The sequence below is a fragment of the Pituophis catenifer genome, unplaced genomic scaffold (assembly GCF_029215685.1).
Source record: "Pituophis catenifer annectens isolate HBS135680 unplaced genomic scaffold, rPitCat1.0.hap2 SCAF_3, whole genome shotgun sequence".
Classification (NCBI taxonomy): domain Eukaryota; kingdom Metazoa; phylum Chordata; class Lepidosauria; order Squamata; family Colubridae; genus Pituophis; species Pituophis catenifer.
In genome coordinates, this window is record NW_027256883.1 from 73279887 (window position 1) to 73303494 (window position 23608).

Consider the following 23608-nt stretch of genomic DNA (forward strand, 5'->3'; position numbering starts at 1 on the left):
AGGGGATCCGGGAGGAGGGTGGTTTTTAATAATAAAAATGAGACTGGGGGGTCTCTTAAGGATCAGCAGCCATGCCATTTTGACAGTCCCAGCGGGTTGGGGAGGTTGGGAGTCGTAGGAGATGCTCGGAGGAGGGTGGGACAAGCTATACCTGTGATGGTGGGAAGGGGCAGAAGAAATCGAAGTAGGAGTGGGGAGCATCACACCAGATGCATTCGGATGGTAACTTGCTCCCATACCTCCTGCTCACCCTGCTTTCCTGGGAATATGAGAGCGAAGGACCCTGGTTTCCGTCTGATATATGTGAATGCCAGGTCCGTGATGAATAAAGCTCTCCTCATACGAGATCTTATTGATGAGGAGGGTGCAGACCTGGCCTGTATCACGGAGACCTGGTTGGGGCAAGAGGGGGGAATCCCTCTCTCTGATTTATGCCCCTCAGGCTTTCATGTCCTGCACCAGCCGCGACACCAGGGAAGGGGCGGGGGGGGTGGCAGTAGTTGTTAGAGAAAGTCTGAGTCCTAGGGAGGTCACTGTCCCTCAGATAGGCGGGTGTGAGTCTCTTCTATTGAAGTGGGACCATGGAGTTCAGTCGGGCTTGTTGGTCACATACCTATCTCCCAGCTATGTTGCCACAGCCCTGCCCGCACTGCTCGATGTCTTGTCTGAGGTGGCACTTGAACTCCCTAACCTTTTAGTTGTGGGAGATTTTAATCTGCCTTCGATTGGTGAGTCATCTGAGACAGTCTGGGAGTTCATGGCCTCCATGGCAGCCATGGACCTGACTCAGGTTATTCAGGGCCCAACTCATAGGGGAGGACACACACTCGACCTGGTTTTTCTCTCTGGGCAGTGGATAAATGGTCATGGTAAGGGGGAACTTTCCACCACTCCCCTGTCATGGACTGACCATTCCCTCCTTAGACTAGACTTTCAATCTGCCAACCCCTGCCGCTGGGAGACAGGACCCATAAAATGGTTCCGCCCTAGGCGCCTGATGGACCCAGAAAGGTTCTTAAAGGAGCTTGGGACATTCCCCACCTCTCAATCCTGCGATTCAGCTGAGGCTCTGGTGGCATCCTAGGAACGGGTGGCTACCGATGCCTTGGACAGAATCGCACCTTTGCGGCCTCTAACCCGACACAGATCCCAGATTGCTCCTTGGTTTTCCATGGAGCTCCGGGAAATGAAACGTCGGAAAAGACGCTTAGAGGAGAGCTGGAGGTCCTCCCGATCTGAATCTGACCGAACACAGTTAAGAACCCATATTAGGTCTTATCTAGTGGCGATGGAAGCGGCGAAACGTCACTACTTCACCGCCCTCATTGCATCTGCACCGCCCTCATTGCATCTGAAAACCGCCCAGCGGCCCGGTTTCGTGTGACCCGCTCCCTCCTCAATCAGGGAGCGAGGGAAGACCCTTTGCAGGGCAGAGCTGAGGATTTTGTACAGTTTCTGCATGATAAAATCGCTCAGATACGGATCGGATTGGACTCTGACTGGGCAGAATCCAATCGGGAGACTAGGGTGGGTCTTGAGAATAATATCTGGATTGAGTTTGACCCTGTTTCTGTCAAGGAAGTGGACAGGATTGTGGGCAAACTTAGTTCCTCCAGTTGCTTATTGGACCCTTGTCCCTCCTGGTTGGTTTCGGCTGCCAGAGAGGTGACTAGAGACTGGATCCAGGCAATTGTCAACGCTTCGTTGAGAGAGGGGAACTTCCCCACCTCTCTTAAGGTGGCGGTGGTTCGACCTCTCCTCAAGAAGCCTTCCCTGGATCCAGACTCACTTAATAACTATCGTCCCGTCTCCAACCTTCGCTTCATCGCAAAGGTTGTTGAGACTGTAGTGGCTCAACAGCTCCCACAATTCCTGGAGGAAACGGAATACCTTGACCCGTACCAATCAGGCTTCCGACACGGTCATAGCACGGAAACGGCATTGGTCGCTCTGGTGAATGATCTCTGGCGGGCTCAGGATGGGGGTTGCTCCTCCATCCTGGTCCTACTTGACCTCTCAGCAGCTTTTGATACCATCGACCATGGTATCCTACTGCAGCGACTTGTGGGGTTAGGGGTGGGAGGCACTGTCTTACGGTGGTTTTCCTCCTACCTCTCAGGTCGCTTTCAGTTTGTATGGGCGGGAGGGCAGAGATCCACCCTGAGGTCCCTAAATTGTGGGGTGCCTCAGGGGTCGGTTCTCTCCCCCCTGCTCTTTAACATCTATATGAAGCCACTGGGTGAGATCATTCGTGGCTTTGGGGTGAGATATCATCAATATGCTGATGATACCCAATTATACATCTCCACCCCAGACCACCCTAGAGATGCCCTTTCCGTGATGTCCCATTGCCTGGAGGAGGTACGGGCATGGATGGGCAGAAACAGACTCAAACTCAATCCCTCTAAGACTGAGTGGCTGTGGATGCCGGCATCTCGGGTTTCAGAGGCTCCATCACTTTTGATAGATGGGGAAAAACTTGCACCCGTTGATAGGGCTCGCAACTTGGGTGTCCTCCTGGATGCTCGGCTATTCCTAGAAGACCATCTAATGGCCGTGACCAGGGGGGCCTTCGCACAGGTTCGCCTGGTGTGCCAGTTGCGCCCTTTCCTGGACCGAGATGACTTTCGCACAGTCACTCATGCCCTGGTTACTTCCCGCTTGGATTACTGCAATTCCCTCTACATGGGCCTGCCCCAGAGATGCACCCGGAGACTCCAGCTGATCCAGAATGCAGCTGCACGGGTTGTTATGGGAGCCCCTCGTTACTCCCATATAACACCCCTCCCGCATGAGCTGCACTGGTTACCAGTGGTTCTCCGGGTCCGCTTCAAGGTGCTAGTCCTCACCTATAAGGCCCTTCATGACTTAGGTCCGGGATATTTACATGACCTTCTCCTGCCTGCCTCTCACCGTCCTGTTCGCTCACATAGGGCCGCTCTCCTCAGGGTTCCGACGGCGAGCCAATGTCACCTTGCTGTGCCCAGGAGTAGGGCGTTCTCTGTGGGTGCTCCCACCCTCTGGAATGAATTGCCTACTGAGCTCCGGACGGCTCCTGATCTCCGCTCCTTCCGTCGGGACTTGAAGACTTGGCTTTTCAAACAAATAGGCTGAGACTGATTCCGGGCTTTATTATTTACTACTAATTAATTATTTGGATTAAATTATGATTTTATTGTACTTGTTTCTTAACTTGTGTTTGCCGCCCTGAGTCCTTTGGGAGAATGGCGGCATATAAATACATTTAATAAACAAACAAACAAATAAACAAACAAACCACATCACTTTGTTTTCCTGTGTGTATGTGTTTGTATATCTGTGTATGTATTCCTTTTTCATTAAAAATAATAATGGCCTTGTGAAAGGGAATGAAGTAAAGAAGTGAGACATTTCTGAACTATAGCTCTCATAATCTTTGTTTATGAAATATGGATTTAATTTCTCTCTTACATTCTACTGCATTATAGCAATGGAAAAAATGGAAGGGAGAACTTGTTTTACAACAACTTTATTTCACACTGACTTTCAAATATCTACATTGATAATTATGTCAGTCACATTTGCTTGTCATTGTTTTGGAATATAGACCTAAGATCAATGGTGGGATTCAACAGGTTTGTACCACTTTAGCCGAACTGGTTGTTAAATTGCTGGCTGGCCCCTCCCCTCCCCTTCCAGAACTCCCCACATGCCCCGTTTTGGCAACCAGGTAAGTGTAGGGAGGCCTACTAGGCCCAAAATGGGGTGTGTGTGGCACCCCTCCGGCCTGTTTTTGCTCCCGGGAGGTGCAGGAGGCTGAGTGCTGCCTGTCACACCCCCTGGCCACACCCACCATGGCCACACCACCTAGCCGGTCATTAGGGCAGGGAACCAATTGTTAAATTATTTGAATCCCACCACTGCCTAAGATGCAATACATGCATTTCTGATCTATTGTATAGTCCTCCAAACTGGGAATAAAGCATAGGCGTTTTAGGGAGAAAATTGGTCAAGGAAAACCTTACTAAATTAAAACTGTGAAATACTAGATCCAGAATCCATACTAACAGGAGACAAGGGAAGCATCATAACAAATGTTATTCTCTGAGGTAGTCCAGGCAAGAAACACAACTATGTGTACTAACTCTACTGTGTATTTATTGTATGGCTACATTAACAGAATCATATAAGCTGAAAGTATTTCTCCCATCCTGTCCTTTTACTCTTCAGAAAACTAGGGAGGGTCCCTTCTGAAATGCTCCCCATCTTCTCCTCCCCTGAAATATCTTTTAGACAATGATTATCCAGTCTGAGGTTCTTCCTCTTGTCTCCCAAGGCCATTCCCACATCCAATTACAGTACATGTAACTTTGTTACTGTTTTACCCATCAGGTGAACCAAACTTGTAAGCGACACCCCAGATAATATTGAGGTTAATATTACAAATGTAAATGAATATAGCTCAGAAGCTCTTTACAAGAAAGATAAGAAGAAACATTAGATAGCTGGAAGTAATATTTGAGTTACAGGTAATCCTCGATTTACAGCAGTTTGTTTAGTGACCATTCAAAGTTACAATGGCACTGAAAAAAGTGACTTATAACCATTTTTCAGATTTATGACTGTTGCAGCATCCCCATGGACACATGATCAAAATTCAGATGCTGGCAACTGACCCATACTTATGAAAGCAGCAGTGTCCCAGGGTCATGAAATCACCTTTTGCAACCTTCTGACAAGCAAAGTCAATGGGGAAGATAGATTCACTTAACAACCATGTTATATGAACTTGACAACTACAGTGATTTACAGCACTTAGCAACTGTGGCAAGGAAGGTCGTAAAATGGGGCAAAACTCAACAACTTGCTTTGCGACAGACATTTTTGGCTCAATTGTGGTGATAAGTAGAGGACTACTTTTACTCTAAGAAATAAGCCTAGGGAGGAAAAAGCATGGAAGATGCCCAACTCCTTTCCTCTTATCAAGGACATTACAGCTCATTTTAATGGGCAAAAAAATTGATCTCAGTGAAATGAGTACGGTATATGGCACATTGTATTTAACCCACAATTTCCAGCAAGAAGAGATGCAAAATAGAATAACATAAGAAAAAAAGGTAATCCTTCTCCATTAAGTGACAATGCTACACATATTTGCTTAATATTTAGGTTGCACCCCTCTCATGTGGTTCTTCAGGTAACAGATAATATTTACATCTTTCTAGGTATTGAAGGGACGTGGTGGTTGAGTGGCTAAGACGCTGAGCTTGTCGATCGAAAGGTCGGCAGTTCAGCGGTTCGAATCCCTAGTGCTGCATAATGGGATGAGCTCCTGTTACTTGTCCCAACTTCTGCCAACCTAGCAGTTTGAAAGCACGTAAAAAATGCAAGTAGAAAAACAGGGACTACCTATGGTGGGAAGGTAACAGCATTCCATGTGCCTTTGGCATTTAGTCATGCCAGCCACATGACCACGAAGATGTCTTCAAACAGAGCTGGCTCTTTGGCTTTGAAACGGAGATGAGCACCACCCCCTAGAATCGGAAACGACTACCACATATGTGCGAGGGGAACCTTTACCTTTAGGTATTGAAACAAGATCAATGCTTCTACTGATAGAGAAGTATGAAACATACATACCCGCAATATGAAGATGGATAATATTCATTTTTATTCCACCATTTCACTCGGCACAAATAATGAAGAACATTACTGATAAAACTATTATAGAACAGTGAAGTGAATAATGCATGTGAGAAGTAACTGTTTAGGAAATATGCAAAGGTTATTTTGTTTTTCATGAACAAGATATATATGCTAAGCATTCTACCTAATGCTGCCGCCAACAGTTACAAAATTATTCAAAAATACTTTAAAAGCAATAATGTTTGGTTTAAAAGTTTTAAAAAACTGAGATAAAATACAAAACATGAAATCAAATCCTTCTCAAAGGCATTAAAAGTAAACCTTTTAGATATGCAAACTATAATGCTAATAATATTGAATCTGTGCCAAATGGTACTGTGTCTTTAGTGTGAGCTGTAGAATGTGAAATAAATTTAACTTCATAGGATAATTTAAGTTAAGAAGGATGTATCTTAAAATTATATTTAAAAAAAACCTTTAAGGAGGAAAGTGTAAGTAAGGAAAATTACTCAGCCCAGTATTGTGAACTTGTATACTGTTCCAAGGACAATATTTTTAAAAATGAAACCTCACTTAACAATCATTGAATTCTATGTCATAATGCACCATATCTGTGCATTTGGAAATTAATAATGATCAAAAAAGTATCATCTTGAAGAGAATAAAAACTATAAAAAGAAGTTCCACAATATAACCAGAAGTACAATCTAGTAACTAGCTTGATAATCAAAAATTTAGCCTCCATATAGATCGGATGGCAATATGATTATAAACTCTATTCAGCAGTGTCTTATGTTTTCATTAAATCTCATTGCCACATCAATTTCCACATACCTACTTACTGACTCAAGCACTATACCAGGAGAATAGCAAGTCTAGGGTAAGTAAGATGTAATCTTACTTCAGTGGTAAGAAGAAATACTGGGTGACAAACATAAGGTGGTAACCAAAAGGAAACTATGTTGATAAATGTCATTCTAAAGCAAAATAAAAATGTCATGGAAAGAAAAATGTAATCCTAAATTTTGTGTGTATGTGTGTGTGTGTGTTTTGCTGGCTCCACTGAAAATATATGAAAAATCAAAGTCATTTACAATTTTGGTAAATTGACACATAAAATACTTTGTAAAGAGCTTGCTCCCATATTCATACATATTCATACAAATCACTAGATTTATCATCACATGATTTCTCAACATTTTATATCAGACTGTCTGGACTGCCTTCAATGAAAAAACACTGCAGCAGAATTAATTGTATCTGTGACAATTTTGCTTTTTCACAGTTCATTCACAGAAACATCTGCCATCAAGCAATGATTTTACAGTTGCCACAGTTGCCATCAAGTAATGATTTTCACAAATTAACTAGCTAAATATAACTTGCTATCATTATACAAATTCTCCACTTAAAACATTCTAAAATATAATAAAAACGAAAATATTATATTTCAGGTAACACTGGGATATATAAACAATTAGTTTTAAGGATTATGTCATATATTACATTCTTAATTTAATAAATATTGTTAAGAAACATTTATGCATGACTACACCTTCCATAATCATATTGCCTAGGACCTAGGTAATCCAAGCAATGGGACAAATTCAATATTGACTTATATAATTGGTGATATTAATCAAATGTGTATTTTGCTAGAATAAGATTACTTGGAAGCAGCTAGGTTTGTGGATGGTCCTAGATACTTATTTTTATTTAGCGTACCGCATACAATGTCAAGAAAATCTACAAATGCTAGACAGAATGTAGTCCTGGCAGCATAGATTGCTAGTTCATTCTTTTTGCCACTTGCATACCTAACCTTGGTGCATCGAGGGGGGAAAACTAGCTTTACGCCAGCTAATTAGTGGCACTTGGGTTGCTGGCTCTTCTGGGCTCCTCTCGCGTCATGTCACGTTGCCTTGCATCAGCCAGGTCCAGTGCTGGCTTCCCCTCTCTTGCAAACGCAAACACACCTAGATTTTTCTCACCTAATGGTACCCATTTATCTACTCGCAATATGCTTTTAAAATGCTGGGTGTGCAGGAGCCAGGGAACAAGCAACGGGAGCTCATTCTGTGTCGTGGAGCCAGGCTCAAACCACCAGAGTATAGACCATTTCTGGCCAGCAGTTCCAGCATCATTAAACCTCTGTGCCACCACATCCTCTGGTCCTGGACCCTTCACTCCCCCTATATATACAAGTAACAACTATGTTTACTAGTTTGTAACCTGTTTCTTGAAGAAAAAAAGAGCAGCTTGGGTCATACATGTCCTTAGTCACATCCTGCTCTATGTAATTACTACTACTTCATCTATATACTACCATAACTCTTGTTGGCATGATCTTTAACTGAGTGAAATGGTGTATCACAGGGCAACAATTTTTGAATCAAGTTACCTCAAATGGGCTTATTTACAGAATGCATTCAAAATTCGTGACCCATGATTCCTGAGAGAATGAAATTTGGGAAATTGATGGCTTGCTTCATTTTCAACATTCCATTACTATTTCTCAGCCATCTCTCTCTCTCCCTCCCCCACCCAGCAGGAGCCACTTACCTGTGAGAAGGAAAAGGAAGTTTTCTGTTCCCTGCCAGATTCCCACAAGGAAACTCCATGGGGAAATCAGCAGGAAGTTAGAAGCCTCTCTTGCTCCCATTGCTTTTTTTTTTTTTTGGCCTAACTTTGGTTATTCTGTTTCTCTGCTTAGCTAAGGAAATATTTCTGAAATGACCCAATGGGGCACAGGTTGTCTAATTCATAATAAAGGGACAATTTTCTTGGCAAGATTTTGGAATGATTTGCCATTACCTGCTTTCTAGGGCTGAGACAGAGTGTGACTGACCAAAGTCACCCAGCTGGTTTTGTGCCCCAAGTAGGATATGAACTCTGTTGTCTCATTTTCTAGCTCAGTGCCTTTAAAAAAATGAGCAAATTCAGACATAACCCAAGTTAAGCCTATGTTGGATAGCACTAGTTAAACCAATTTCATATCAGGTCCAGAAGGTTTATCCATCTACAATACCAGCCAAAGCAGTCTAAACCAGATCCTATACAAATAATATGTTATGGTAACATTATTTGACATTTTATAAGAAAATATTCAACATAAGAAAACATTTTAAAAGATATTGGATACTGGTATGAGCTTCCTTTGGAAATTACTTATAAAGTAGTTTTTGATACCTTTACATGCTTTCATTTAAAATGAAATATAAATGTAAAGTTCATAAATATAGCTTTTAAGTAATTATTAATCAAGTAAAGGTAGTGATTCTTGTGTACATGATTCTGTAAACTTTATTTAAAATTCAAATTAAGCAGTTCTACTGGATACTGTTAGCAAAAACTAGCATGAACTAGATTCTAGAGGATTTCATAGGTCAAGAAGAGCCATTTTAAGTAAATAAAGTCTGAATGGCAACCACCATAAACAAACCAAGTTACCATACACATTCCCCCTGTCTGGTATCAGCCAGACTCCATGGAGCAAAAGTTGTACCAGCTGTATTCTGTTAGTCAAGCATGCAGGAGACCAACAGAAAGGATGCTAGGGCAGACTAAACAGGACAAACCCATAGGTGTTAACAGGGACTTTCTCCAGTTCTAGGACAGAAGACAAGGATGTTCTCTGGAAACAGCCTAAAGAGTAGCTAATAGCAAATCTGAACCAAGCTTAAGTAAAACACTGATACGACACATCACTTCAACACATCCAAATAAAACTGCAGTCAGCAGGAAATTACAGAAAAGTGACTGGGTATCTTAAATAGTTAATAAATATTTGCACTGTTTATAAACCGGGAAAATCCCTGTGCTTTTAATTTCATTGGAACTTCTTCTATTGAAATCAATATTATTAAACAATAATGATATTTGGTTTTATGTAAGCAAATATTTGTGACTGTATTTTGATTCTAAATCTGTAATAATCAACTGAAATTTGCACCAACTCAGCTGAACTTGCAAGAATAACCTGTGTGTGTGTGCGCATGCATGCATAAGTAAAAAAAAGTTTAAAAAGTTTTATCTCTACTTAATAGTAAACTTTTATGTCATTACAAAAAGGATTCTACTATTCCATTAGGTGGCAGTGCATGATCAGTAAATTAGGCCTTGGAGAAACTAAGCTAACCATAAAATACAAACTTCCACTGTAATTACATTTCTCTCATAGTTATTGCTATGAAAGTAACATAATCCCAAAGAATTCACTAGCTATTTCTAGCCAGATGAAGCATATTTATGATTGTTCCTTACTCCTGGGTTTTAAGGAATTAAAACCCAATGGTGTTTTAATTGCTGGCTTTATGGAATGTGTTAGGGAAATTGTGGGAGAGATCCAGTTGGGTCTAGTGATTAAGGTACCAGGTTGGAAAGTGGGAGACCGTGAGTTCTTGTTCCACCTTAGGCATGAAAGCCAGATTGGGTGACTTTGGGCCAGTCACTCTCTCAGCTCAACTCACCTCATAGGGTTGTTGTGGGGAAAATAGGAGAAAGAATGTGTTGGATATGTTCATAACCTTGACTTATTTGTGTGTCGGGGAGGGTGGGGGGAGGAAGATAGTATATGTCTGTGTGTGTTTGGCCTGAAATGAATATTACAGTAGTCTCTGACATGAGGAAACAGAGTGAGAGGATACAATCTCAATGTGACAGAAAAAGAGAGTAGGCTGGTATCTAGCCTTTCTTTTAGACTGCAAAGGTGAATCCTCCAAATTAAAGGTCCTGCTTTTTAAAATTAAACACATTCCTAGAGAAATGTATTTTACTGAAGATTTAATTCTGGGTGAAAGAGTTTTATCTTCAGAGAGTTTGATGTTTCTGCTGAGGTTGCCCATTAGCTCAGATGTTTATGGCTGCCATAATAGCTATGGGCATGTTCAATCGGTAGGCGCCCCTATGCAAGCAGCAGGGCAAATGCTGGACTTTTTGGCGAGATGCTGGTGATCTTAAGTTTTCCGCAAATGACGCTGTTGTGAACAAATCACTCCCTGGTAATTTTTACAGTAGCAGTTACTATGGTATTTCCAGGAGTTGAAGACTAGTTAAAATGATCCAGTCAGAGTCCTGATGGAATGGCTGAAAGCACTTGGGGAATTTTCCACTTCATATGTCAGGAAACTATTGAAGCCCATGGCTGACCTGTGGAATGCAGACAGAGCATGTTCTTTCTAGGCACCTCTTCCCTCTGGCACAAGTCACCTGACTCCTTGGTTTACCAAGGAACTGAGACCAATAAAAAATCCAGATAAACAATTGGAGCACATATGGAGGAAATTTCATGACAAATCAAAGGCACAATGGAATAGGACCCTCTTTCAGGCTCATGCAAAATCCTTCTCTATGATGGTGCAGCAAGGAGGGGTTACTCCATTTTATCTGTATAAATAAGGTCAATTATGCTTATTTATTCTGTACATCATCTCCATTCATAAATTGCAGCAATGGAGCCAGAACAATTGGTGCAATGTGAGAAACATTCGTTGGTTTTTTTGCAGATAACCTGCATCAGTTTTGCTTTCTTTGGAGTTCCATAGCTTAGGTAACCTCAGCAATTGCTTGTTAAAGTCATGTGGCTATTGCTCACCTTCAGATTTTGAGGATTTTGACTTTTTTGACATGATTTTGCATGATGTCTAGCTTGTTCAATGCTTGCCTTTCCTATTTTATTAAACTGGACAGGTTAGGACTGACTCAGGGATGTCTGCAAGAGCTGTATGCCACTTAGGTCAAAATGGCAGGCAAAATTACGCAATTGAGGTCTACTCTTAAGTGTATGAGATGCATATTTTAAAAGTCTGGAGCTTTGGTTACTCAGCAGAGCCTGATTTCTTGGCACTGTTGATAATTAAGGGAAGCAATTAACCATTCCTTGAAAGTGAGATGTGTTTTTGTATTTTAAAATCTTTACTGACAAAACTTTCTCTTTACCCAAACATTTTTTCTAACTATAGGGCAATCTCAAATATTCCATTCTTCAACAAGGTGATGAGAAAACTGTGACATTATAGCCTGTGGCGCATTAGAGTAAAATGTTTTTGATGGAACCATTTCAATCGTGGTTTAGTTGAGGATAGGATTTTCTTGATGGCTTGGTAAACAATCTACACTGGAAACTAGGTAAGAGGAGTACAGCCCTGCTAGCTCTTTTGAATCTCTCATCAATGACCTTTCATATTTATTTATTTGTTAAATTTGTTTGCCACCTATCTTGCCAGGGGAGGGGGGGGGGCGCTACTATAACCATAAACAATAGTGTGCAGGCTGTCCTGCAAACCTAGCCTTGGTGGCACTGTTGTGACAGGTCCTATTTTTTCCTATCAAATATGCTCAGAAAGTAGTGTTGCAGAATTATTGTTTGAGTATTTGGTCATTGACCTGTGGTCAGGGTGGATAAAAATCAATGATTTTTTTTAAAAAATCAAAAAAATCAGATTTTTTTGATTTAAATCGGATTTTTTTGATTTTTATCAAATTTATTTTAATAAAAAACTTTTGGGGTAAAAATCTATCGTAAGATAGTTTTCTATTTAAGATACATAAATAATTTAGTTTATTCAGCATGAAATGGAGCTTAGTTATGTAGCATGAGGCTGTATATTCTGCAACACTGGGACTATTGGTGAGTCAACAGCGGGTCAAAGGAGTAGCAGAGATGACAGTTGCTCTTTAAAAATTATGATTTAAATCGAGTTGATTTAAATCAAGCCTTTTTACTAGTGATTTAAATCATGATTTAAATTGTGATTTAAATCAACTTGATTTAAATCAAATCCAGCCTGCCTGTGGTGTTACAAAATATTTTGATTGTTTTTTTAAAAAACATTATTTAACAGGCACAAATTTGCTAGGGGCAGGGGGAGGGGGATCCTTTGACACTTTGAAATGGGATGACACCAATTTACTGATGAGATCTAGCTTTACTCCTTCTCTCTTCTGCTTGAAGCAGTTAGCATTCTTGAACATTACTGAATTTTGATAATGGACTGGATGAGAGAAAACATTTGAAGTAAGATCCAGACAAAGTAGAGGCATTGGTAGGGATGAAACTGAGATTGCAGATTAGCAGATGCTTCTGCTTGCAGAAATACCGTATTTTCCGGCGTATAAAACGACTGGGCGTATAAGACGACCCCCAACTTTTCCTGTTAAAATATAGGGTTTGGGCTATACTCGACATATAAGACTACCCCTCTTCCAATGCACACCAAATAAAAATTAAAAAACATCAACTGGCTCACCTACAATGTAAAAGCAGCTGTGCTAGTCCCAAAATGGCCCCTGCAACAAGCAGGAACCTCACACAGCCACAAAAAGCCCCCCAAAAAACTTTCACACTCTACACACACACAACACAACTGGCTCACCCACAATGTAAAAGCAGCTGTGCTAGACCCAAAATGGCCCTGCAACAAGCAGGAACCTCACACAGCCACAAAAAGCCCCCCCAAAAAAACTTTCACACTCTAAACACACACAACACAACACAACTGGCTCACCCACAATATAAAAGCAGCTGTGCTAGACCCAAAATGGCCCCTGCAACAAGCAGGAACCTCACACAGCCACAAAAAGTCCAAAAAACCAACTTTTACACTTTACACACTCAAAATTCCACATACAGCTTTGTGAGATTTTGTGTGTTTGTGTAGTTAGAGTGAAACACTACAGAAACACACTAAATCTCAGAAAGCTGCACAAATATTATTTTATTTTATTTTATTTTTATTTTTATATGAAAGCTAAATTTAAAACTTCCTAAACTTTAAATGGCTAGGTCTAAAAAAGAACAACTAAAAAAACCCCAATTGACTATTTTTTTTAAAGCTCCCAAAGGAGAAAAAAACTTACCCAATAGAACAGGGGTCTCCAACCTTGGCAACTTTAAGACTTGTAGACTTCAACTCCCAGAATTCCTCAGCCAGCTTTGCTTTGCTGGCTGAGGAATTCTGGGAGTTGAAGTCCACAACTCTCTGCTTGCTTGATTGCAGGCAGGAAGTTGCTTGCTGATGGAATGGATTCAGGCAAGCAAAGCAAGGCAAGCAAGCGTTGCGACTAGCAGCTGAGGTAAGCAAGCTGGAGGGGGAAAACTTTTTTCCTTTTACATGGTTTCTGGCGATCCCAGCTGAGTTGCAGGGAACTCAGCTGGGATCGTCAGAGCTGGGATCGCCAGAGCCATTTAAGGCTCGTCAGAGCCTTTCGGACTGGTCTGCCTGGTTACAGGAGAACGACACCTGACGTATAAGACGACCCCCGACTTTTGAGAAGATTTTCATGTGTTAAAAAGTCGTCTTATACGCCGGAAAATACGGTAGTCTTTTCTTTTGTGGCTCTGAGGCTATATAGTAATTTTATTACTGTAGTAAAGAACCTTTGCAGATATAGCTAAAGCATATTAGTTTTAATCATGATCAGATTTTTTAAAGACTGATTCTTACCTTACCAAGTATAAAATCTAAGTCAATTTTTTTCTTAGGAACAAGCTTTGTGGGAGGTTGCTGAAGAATAGATAAACTTGCCTTCAATTATTTTTTTTATTTATCTTAGAATTAAAACTTAATTTTGGGTATTTCCCCTTCCCCTTCCCCTTCCCTGTAGCAACTGCGGTCTCAAATGAAGTTCCTTCTAAGAATCCAATAGCCCATATCCTACTGTTTTGATGTTCACTCTAGCCTTTTGTGAGCAGGATTGAAGCCGCCTCCTCCTCTTCCTTTCCTCCTCCTCCTCCTCTCTGCCTATCTGGATTTGTTCTCTCTGCCACCTTTGTTCTTTTTTATGTTACCTTCTTTTAATGTTTTTAATATTTTATAAACTTCTCAGAATTGCTGGGAGTCAGGCAACATATGTATTTAATAAACAAGTTAAAACAACTCTAAATACCTGTATTTAATTATTCAGAAAGTTTACTTTTCCCTTCCCTTCTATATCAAGATATTTCAATAATATCTTGATATAGACTATCAAGATATTATTTTTCTGTAAGTACTGTGCAAACATATTTTATATATCTTTCAAGATTTATTTTTGTTTTCACTTGTTTGTAGGGTGTTCTTATTTTCCACTGTGAATGATTACAAGATGAAGCTAATGCCTATCTTTATATTCTGTCCTTTAATATAATTTTTCATATGCCTCTGAAAAAAAATGTATGTATTACCTTTGAATGAGTTAAGCTTTCAAATACATACATTCATAGATTTCACTCACATAATCTTTTTTTTTTTGTAAAATATGCACCAATTTTCATAAATACATTGAAATAACTAAAGATCAGAATCCTCTTCCCAAATATTAATGAATGTAGTTATACATATCTATAGCAATATGAGGAAAAGGAGTTTATGTAAGGGGCCGAGCATTTGATCCTTCAGTTGCAATGTGAAGCTATACAGAGCAGCAGACATATCACCTGGGTCTGATTATAAATCTCAGCTACATCTACAATCTTTTTATTTGAGTAGGTTACAGTAAGAATTCCTGACAAGCAACAGAGCCTGGCAAGCAACATTCAAATGACTGTAAAGGTCCATTCCATATATTCAGATTTCATTCAGTACTTTAAATATACAAACAAACAAATAAACAAATAAACAAATAAACAAATAAACAAACAAACAAACAAACAAATAAATAAATAAATAAATAAATAAATAAATAAATAAATATCGCAATTGACCATTCAAAAGCAACTGTTTATTTTGTCTGCCCTCTCACATGTTTAAAGGTTTTCCACTAAATAAATGACCACTGAATATATATTTTCGGCTACAAAATATTCAACTTAGCCCAAATATTCAAATTAAGCTTTTGCTTCAAAAATATTTACTGCATAAACCAACCAAGAATGAAATACTCTCATAAAAATAAGATCATCACATTTTTGGTTTCTTAAGGCCATAAAATAATTTTTGCTACTGAAGGGCTAAAGTAAAGAGCTCCCCCAGCAAAATAGGTTAGAGAGGATCATAATCCTTTATGAAAAACATTCAGAATACAGAAAAGTTTGTATATTCCAGAATATGAACAAAAATTAAAAAGCCAATGAGGTTATACCTTCTAACTTTATATTAAAGCAGACCAATTTTTACTGTGGATGCAGATCTTTTCATTTCTTCCTATTATAATTGTAACCTCATAGACAAGGTAACAATCCCATTATTATGCTAACAAACACAACAGTAAGAAAACATAGTCTTCATTTAAAATTAATTATGTTCTTTATCTATGCTAGATATAAAATTATTTTCCAGAATAAACTGTAAAATAGCCAAGGATGTTTGGGTTGCAGTGCTATGCAAAAAAATTTTTAGTTGAATCCTAAATAATCTATAATCCACTGAGATTAGTAGGAAAGTGTTAAAGTATCAAAGGTTTAACAATAATCTTTTTTAATGGGAAGGCAATTCTAAAGCATCAATCATAATTAAAGGAACTTATAAAAACACAGGTGAGCCACATACTGGAAATAGTGAAAGTTTCTATAGTTGGAATGCTTAATGTTTAAGTATATGCTTAATGTTTATTCCAACGGGCAGTAAAAATGCTACTAAGTTAATATTATTGGAGATAGGATTTCATTTTATTTTATAAGGAACAATAGTGCCAGAAAATATGCAGCATTTATATCATAATTTAGTTCTCTTTTAAGAATATTTTAATAGTGTATTCTCTGAGTATTACCTTGTAATATGACAAGACTTGTTATACTTTGGCTAGCTCACAAGCCTCAGTGGTTTATTATTCCTATCTATACTATGAAAGCAGGTCTTAACAAAATAACAAACCAGTACTAATTTATCAAAATGTCACTATTGAAACTTTGTCGTAATGTTTATAGGAATTTAACATGACCACTACCAAGAACAGTAGCGTTTATGGTTAGGAAAACCATTAAGATTTCAATGAAACTAAAATACATAATGGCTAGAAATATGTCTCATTGCTAGAAATGCATACTAATTAAAATGTAAAGCTAAAATATAAATTATCTAATATATTCTGCTATACAATAAAAATTATTAAAAATACAAGGCAAAAATTGGAGTATTAGCTGTTAGGCAAGGTTGTCACTTACAGAGCTGTTGTACTAAGGTGAAACTCCTACCCATATTCCAATTTTTATGGTATTTTAGTAACTTATTATCCTTATTTTGGGTCCATTCTCCAGATTGTGCAAAACAAACCAAGATCTGATACTGAAGCCAAATTCAGATGTTATAATCTTAAATCAATAAAGTGACCTGGAATTAAGCTTTAAAAATGCAATGCTTTTCTTCAATTCTAACTCAATATACTCAGAATCAATGCTGGTATCGTGGTGTCTATAATCATATATTTTAATCACCTCCAAACTTGAAAAACCCAAAAATTAAAAGATGGTCTACACTTTATAAACCAGGATATAAAACCAAAATCTGGTTATGGCCTGGGACATGCTGCCAATAAATTACAGCCTAAGATCATTCACTCTCCACTGAATTAGACTTGCAACTAGATGTCAAATAAATTTACTTGAATATGTATTTCCAAATAGTTTGCCATCTTCATCTTTTACCAAGTGGGAAACTGAAATGTTTTTCATGATTAAACCAATTTCCCTAACTATATTACTTTCCTCAAATCCCAGTTTCTAAAACCTATGGAATTCATGCAGGTAAAATTCCTAGGAATATGCATAAGTGTTGAGGACTCACTTGTTTATCTCAATACCAAGAGGATTAGCAGGCCGTAAAGACAAAGGGGGCACCCCTTTGTTTCTGTCTGTGCGCATGTCATAGTAGTTGATTTCATCCACCCAGACAGCAGACTGATCTAGGATACCTAGATAAAACAAACACACATTGTTATAACAATAAACTCTGCCCATGAGGTTCTGAATTGCTGAAATGAATTTTTAAAAAATGACTTGAATCTAAAATATATGTCTATATATATAATAGCTTGGGAAAAACAGGAAGAACCTAATCTGGATGCAATCTTACAAACAGTTGTTAATGGATTTTATTTTAAAAAAATAGTTCTTTCACATGCATTGTACTTTTTTATTTTTGCTCCAAAGGTGCTTTTTCAAAAGGCAACTGGACTTTTGCCAAGTCCAGTTGTCTTTTGGAAAAACACTTTTGGGACCACCATGACCTGGATGACTGAGAATTTCCACAGATATTTAATTTGGGTTTTTTTTGCCACTATAATGCAAATGTAAAAAGAAAAATTTAACTCACAACTAAAAAAGCTGCCTGTTTTCTCCCTTTTCCACTGTTCAATATCACAAATTGAAACAAATAGTGCAAGATAAGATAACAAATAGGATATAGGAAGAAACATACAAGTAAGTTGTGTTATCATAGCATTATTATTTGGAACACTCATCTGAATTTACCAAAACTGATTGTTCATAAATCTGGGGATTATGATATTAGCCTGAGAACAGGCAGGCACCAACCTCCTGGCCTCTCAAAAATATCTTAATTAAATCATGATCAATAACTAAGAAAAACTTTATATTGAATATAAGCCTTTTTCTCAGAGAAGGGTTCAAACTATGTGGTAAAGTAATACTTTACACAATCTTGGGTTTAATTCCAATATATTCATTCAGGGAACTTCAAACAAGAAACCTGCAAAGGCTAAATTGCTTATTTAATATCCTATGACTATCGCTAAGTGTTGTATCTTATGACTTATGATAAATATATTTTTATGACTGATTTATCACCTACAGCTTTTATGTACACTGAGAGCCTATGCACCGAAGACAAATTCCTTGCATGTCCAATCACACTTGGCCAATAAATAATTCTATTCTATTCTATTCTATTCTATTCTATTCTATTCTATTCTATTCTATTCTATTCTATTCTATTCTATTCTATTCTAAGTTTATTGAATTAACCACACATCCAGATCTCATCAATAGTTAATTTTTAAAAGCTTAACATATTAAGTGTTAGAAAAATTATATACAAGTATGGAGATATATATATATATACACACCTATTTTTTCAGGCTTCAGAAGTTTAAAAGAAACGGTAGAAGTCCCTTTCCCTCCTGACTTTGTAGTTACAATAATGTCCCCTTTGTCATTCTTAGCTTGACCTACTCGACACACAATTTTGCTGGCAGACATCCATTCAGCAGTGAGAAGGCAATTGCGTCCACAGATTGTCAAGCCTTGGTTAATGAAGATTCAGAGAAAACAGAAAAGCAAAATTTGTTTATGAGAACTTTAAAAATGTCATTATCTCCAATATATCTGAAATGCTTTTTATTTACAAATGAGATTCATATTATGTTTACAGATACACTTTTAACATATAATTTAAATGAATCTTAAGGGATGTTTTACATATAAAAACTAGATATGCTCAGCTTTACCCACCGCCTGAAAATGAAATTAAAGACACAATATAAACACTTAAAAAGTCAAAAGTGCCTTTTTGCCATAACTGTGAAGCAAATCACTGCAATTGCTAAGTAAAACATGTAGTTGTTAAGCAAATCTGGCAAATCTGCATTGACTCTGCTTGTTGGAAGCCAACCGAGGTTACAAATGATGATCACATGACCCTGGGACAGTGCACCTATTATACATTCCAGTTGCCAAGCACCTGAATTTTGATCACATGACCAGGATGCTGTAATGGTTGAGAAAAACGGTAATAAGTCATTTTTTCCAGTATCATTGTAACTTTGAACGGTCACTAAATGAATAGTTGTAAGTAGAGGACTACCTGTAATGGCAGGTGCCTTGATCTGTGCAAAGTCTAATTCCAAAACAATCAACAGATCGGGCTGTTTCTCCTTCACAAAAAAATTAAAAACCATTCCCTCCCTTCACATGGAGAGCACCCAAGAACTTTCCCTCCCTAACTTGCCTATATATAAAAGGTTCCAGAGTTTAAAAGTATCTGCTGGATTTTTTATGTTAACTCCCTTCTTAACCTTACTCATTAGAATTCAGAGATTTTGTTTTTGGATTTAACAGATTCCAAGCCGGGATGCTATCAGATATCTGATGTTGGATATACAACATGTAAATAAATTTGAAAGAACAGATTCCATCTTTGTGTAAATGGCTGGAAGAAGAGGATTGGAGAAAGGGTGAGGAAGAATCCCTTCATGGGCAACACTTTTAAAGTGAATCCTTTGCTTTCTTTCTCTGCTGGGCTCCATTCTGTTTGTTGAAGCAAATCAGGCAGCAATAGGAAGCTTAACTGCTGCCCTGTTTGATCTGGGAAATTTGAAAAAAAGAGAAAATGTTTTCTTAAACTTTCTCTGTATTGGGCAGTATGTAGCAGTAAGCATGAATTTCCACTTCCATCTACCTTTCCAGCTGTTTGGCGAAAAAGAAGAGGGGGGGAATGAAACAAAGAACAGGTTTTGAGATCCCTTTGTTACTTAAGGAAGAAAAAGTGTGCTGACTTCTGTATGTTTGGAATACTTGAAACTCAAAATCAGCATTCTCAAGTTACTTATTCAGTTGTGTTTTCTATATTTTGAGGATTTTTAATCCTTTTTTCCTTTTGTTTAAAAGGAATTGTGCATATATATAGATAGACTATCAGAACTACCACTGCAAAGCCGTGCAGGCATGTGACATCAAACTTTAAGAGCACATTACTAGGCAAGGGCAATTTTGCTACCATTAATGTCATAAACCAAAGACTATGGCTGCTTATTTATCTATTATGATTAGCTTAGTTGCCATCAATGGCAACACTTCTTCAAAGGGGCGGCATAGAAATATAATTAAATTAAATTAAATTAAATTAATTAATTAAATTCTTAACACACAATTATTAAAAATGGTAATTGATGCTTGCTGATGAAGCAGTGTGGAATGAATTCTACTACTTTTATTTATTTATTATTTCAACTTCAAGCTGCCATCTTACCTGGCAACTCTAAGTGGTTTACAGAAAGTTAAAAATAATATCATAACAATAAAAACTGTTCTGCCAGGAAAAAATGACATATGCAACATCCATCACACTAGGCTGATGCCTGTGGAAAGAACTGTGTTTTTATGCTTTCTTAAGGCCAGGGACAAAGATCTGAGGAAGGGATGGTGCTCCAAAGGTAGCTAAAGAGAATATATTTTTATTGATGGGATCCGGATTACGTTGACAATATCCAATCTTACATGATGAACAGAAATAGTCAGAGAAGACTGGTTCTGCAAATATCCAGGCCTTCATCCACAGTTGTTATATACAGCTTTATAGATGACTACCAGCACCTTGTTTTGCACCTTGAAACTCACTGGAGTATTTCATGAAGAAGTGTAATATCGTGTTTCCCCGAAAATAAGACTCTGTCTTATATTTTTTTGAACCCTGAAATAAGTGGTTGGCCTTATTGCCATGCACTCAAAAGCCCAATTGGGCTTATTATCAGGGGATGTCTTATTTTGGGGGAAACAGGGTACCAGTATGTGATATTGAGACATGCCCATAACTACTGACTCTTATTGTATTCTGGATCAGTCATAACTTTGTAGTGGTTTTCAAAGCCATCTCCATATGGGCACACTGTGATAATCCAAAGACAAGATGAGCAGTTGTGCCCTCCTGGTACACAAAATGAATTTCCACAAAAGAAAAAACTTACCTATCAGATCTGTTGGCCCCGTTCCCAGGTTTTCTCCTCGAATTGTGACCTTAGTCCATGCAATGCCTTCATTAGGAGAAACGCCCGTCACAAGAGGGGGTTTACGTGTATGAGACATAGTTGTCTTTCTTCTTTGATCAAAAGATGCAAATACTCCACACACTATTTAGCAAAAACATACAATACATAAGCTATTTATAAACCATCTTTATATTAAACATAAAACACTCAATTGATATAGTTTGTTAAATTGCAGTTATTTGTTACATTTCTACCTTGGTGCAATCCGATAACCCTTGATGGATCAAATAGTAAAAGAAAATTAAAATATTATGGTACATTCAGTTCAATCACTAAACCAGAAAACCCACAGGTATTATAAGATTAATAAAATTGTGATGATATTATAAACATAAATGCAATTTTTAACAAAAGCCAAAGCATAAGATTTTTATTCCAGATTGTACCAGTTCTCTATGAATTGGGTTTTTTTTCATGAAAGTTAACTTGATATGGATGCACTGATTCCTATAGCATCAAGGGGACATTTTTTTTAGCCACCATCATTATATGAATTTAGATTTTTTTTAAAAAAACGTTATTCTATGGTCTGTTCACTTCCAACTGGAGAAATTGTGCTTTCAGAACAATAACCTGTGACCTCCAGATATTAGCTTCCAACTCCCATGAGACCAAATTACTATTTGAGGATGACCGGAGTTGTAGTCCAAACAAAATCCAAAAATTCACAAATTCTCCAGCACTCCTATATAGACTATTCAGACTGCTGGTAACTTCATTTAAACATAAAACTAGGACCAAATGATCTTCTGACCTTAAACCATAAAGATTATCTGCAAAATTGCCTGGTACCATAAATAAAATAATAAATGGATAGAGATCAGGTATAATATTTAAAGCCCGTTCAGCTGCTTTCAGAGAAGATTGTTTTATGTCAAACCCTCTCCAACCTCAAGATCATCAAATCAAAGGGTGGAGAGCAGGGATGCTGCCCGAGTGCTTGTTGACAGGTTTAACTTGATTCCGTGAGATTTAAAACAGGATTTATGAAGACGATTCCTGCTGCTAAAATGACTCTGGTTCCAAGAGCTGGCAATTGACTTTGGAGGCGCCGAGCCAGCTATTCGTTTACTACGGTACGTACAAAAGCGTCCCCTGCCTCCTTTTAAAGCAAAATAAGGCACTCTCAGAGTCGTTTAAGGCAAAATAAGGCTCAGTCGATGGCCACTCTCGCCTCGCTGACAAAAGGCTCACCATTAAAAAAAGACAACGGCAACGCCACACAACACCATCACAACCTCTCCCTTCACGCCACCCGCCTCCCCCACTACCCCCCCCCCCCGCTCCGCATTCCCACCTAAGCCGACCTACCGGTTAGCGAAGGAGGCAGCCTGGCTCCACCCCGCCCCCAGCGTTCGGAAGGGGCGGAGACTTCAGATTGGCCCAATCCCCCGAGCGGAGCAGGAAGGGCACGTGACAGGAAGTAGCCAAAGACGGCGAAGCCTCCGCGTAAATCAGAATGCGCACGTGATGAGACTCAAGGGAAAGTGCTATGGTTGGCTGAAGCCGAGCTGTCACTCAGTGACTTCCAGCCAGTGGCTTGGCAAAAGGGGGGCGGGAAGGTGAGCGGACGTTCTCATTTCTCTAGCTAGGGACCGAGTGGGCGGTAGAGCGAAAGGAAGAGGGCGGGGGCAGGGGGGAGGAAAGGCAGGAGTTTCTTTTTTGAGGCGGGGCGGGTGATATCGTAGTATTTTATTTCAGAAAGCTGTCAGTTCGTTAATCATAATCCAGAGGGCCAACATGGGTGCTATTTTTTTTCTTTATTACCATTCAAAAACATAAAATAAAAAAGAATTTTCCGTGTCCCAAGGGTGCTTTTTCAAGTGGCAACTGGACTTCCTTGTTTCTCTTTGAAGACGTTTCACTTCTCATCCAAGAAGCTTCTTCAGTTCTGCACAGCCAAAGGCCTAAGGAGATTCTCAAGTCATTGAGGTCATGGTTGTCTCAAGAGGCAACTGGATTTTCTTGTTTTTCTTTGAAGACCTTACCCTTCTCATCCAAGAAGCTTGGATTCAGTATAGAATAGAATAACCGAGTTCGAAGGGACCTTAGAGGTCTTCTAGTCCAACCCCCTGCTTAGGCAGGAAATCCTACACCACTTCAGACAAATGGTTATCTAATCTCTTAAAAACTTCCAATGTTGGAACATTTACCACTTCTGAAGGCAAGTTGTTCCACTGATTAATTGTTCTAAGTGTCAGGAAATTTCTCCTTAGTTCTAAGTTACTTCTCTCTTTGATTAGTTTCCACCCAATTTCTTCAATTCAGAAACTTATCCAAGAAGCAT

General features: G+C 38.7%; 1 protein-coding gene across 2 annotated transcripts in view; it reads right to left on the reverse strand.

Moving 5' to 3' along the window:
* The window catches only part of EXOC2 (exocyst complex component 2), an 87487-nt gene extending 64825 nt beyond the window's left edge, over window positions 1–22662 (reverse strand). Inside the window, exons 1-4 of one of the 2 annotated variants that reach the window (XM_070942544.1) lie at window positions 22633–22662; window positions 21241–21402; window positions 18625–18801; window positions 17325–17451 (exon numbers count right to left, since the gene is read on the reverse strand). In XM_070942544.1, the coding sequence (XP_070798645.1) occupies window positions 17325–17451; window positions 18625–18801; window positions 21241–21358 (422 nt within the window). In that variant the 5' untranslated portion in view covers window positions 21359–21402; window positions 22633–22662. Of the gene's footprint in view, window positions 1–17324; window positions 17452–18624; window positions 18802–21240; window positions 21403–22515; window positions 22567–22632 lie in introns of those variants that run through there. The other variant, XM_070942545.1, reaches the window with a different exon arrangement.
* Window positions 22663–23608: the final 946 nt, after the last annotated feature.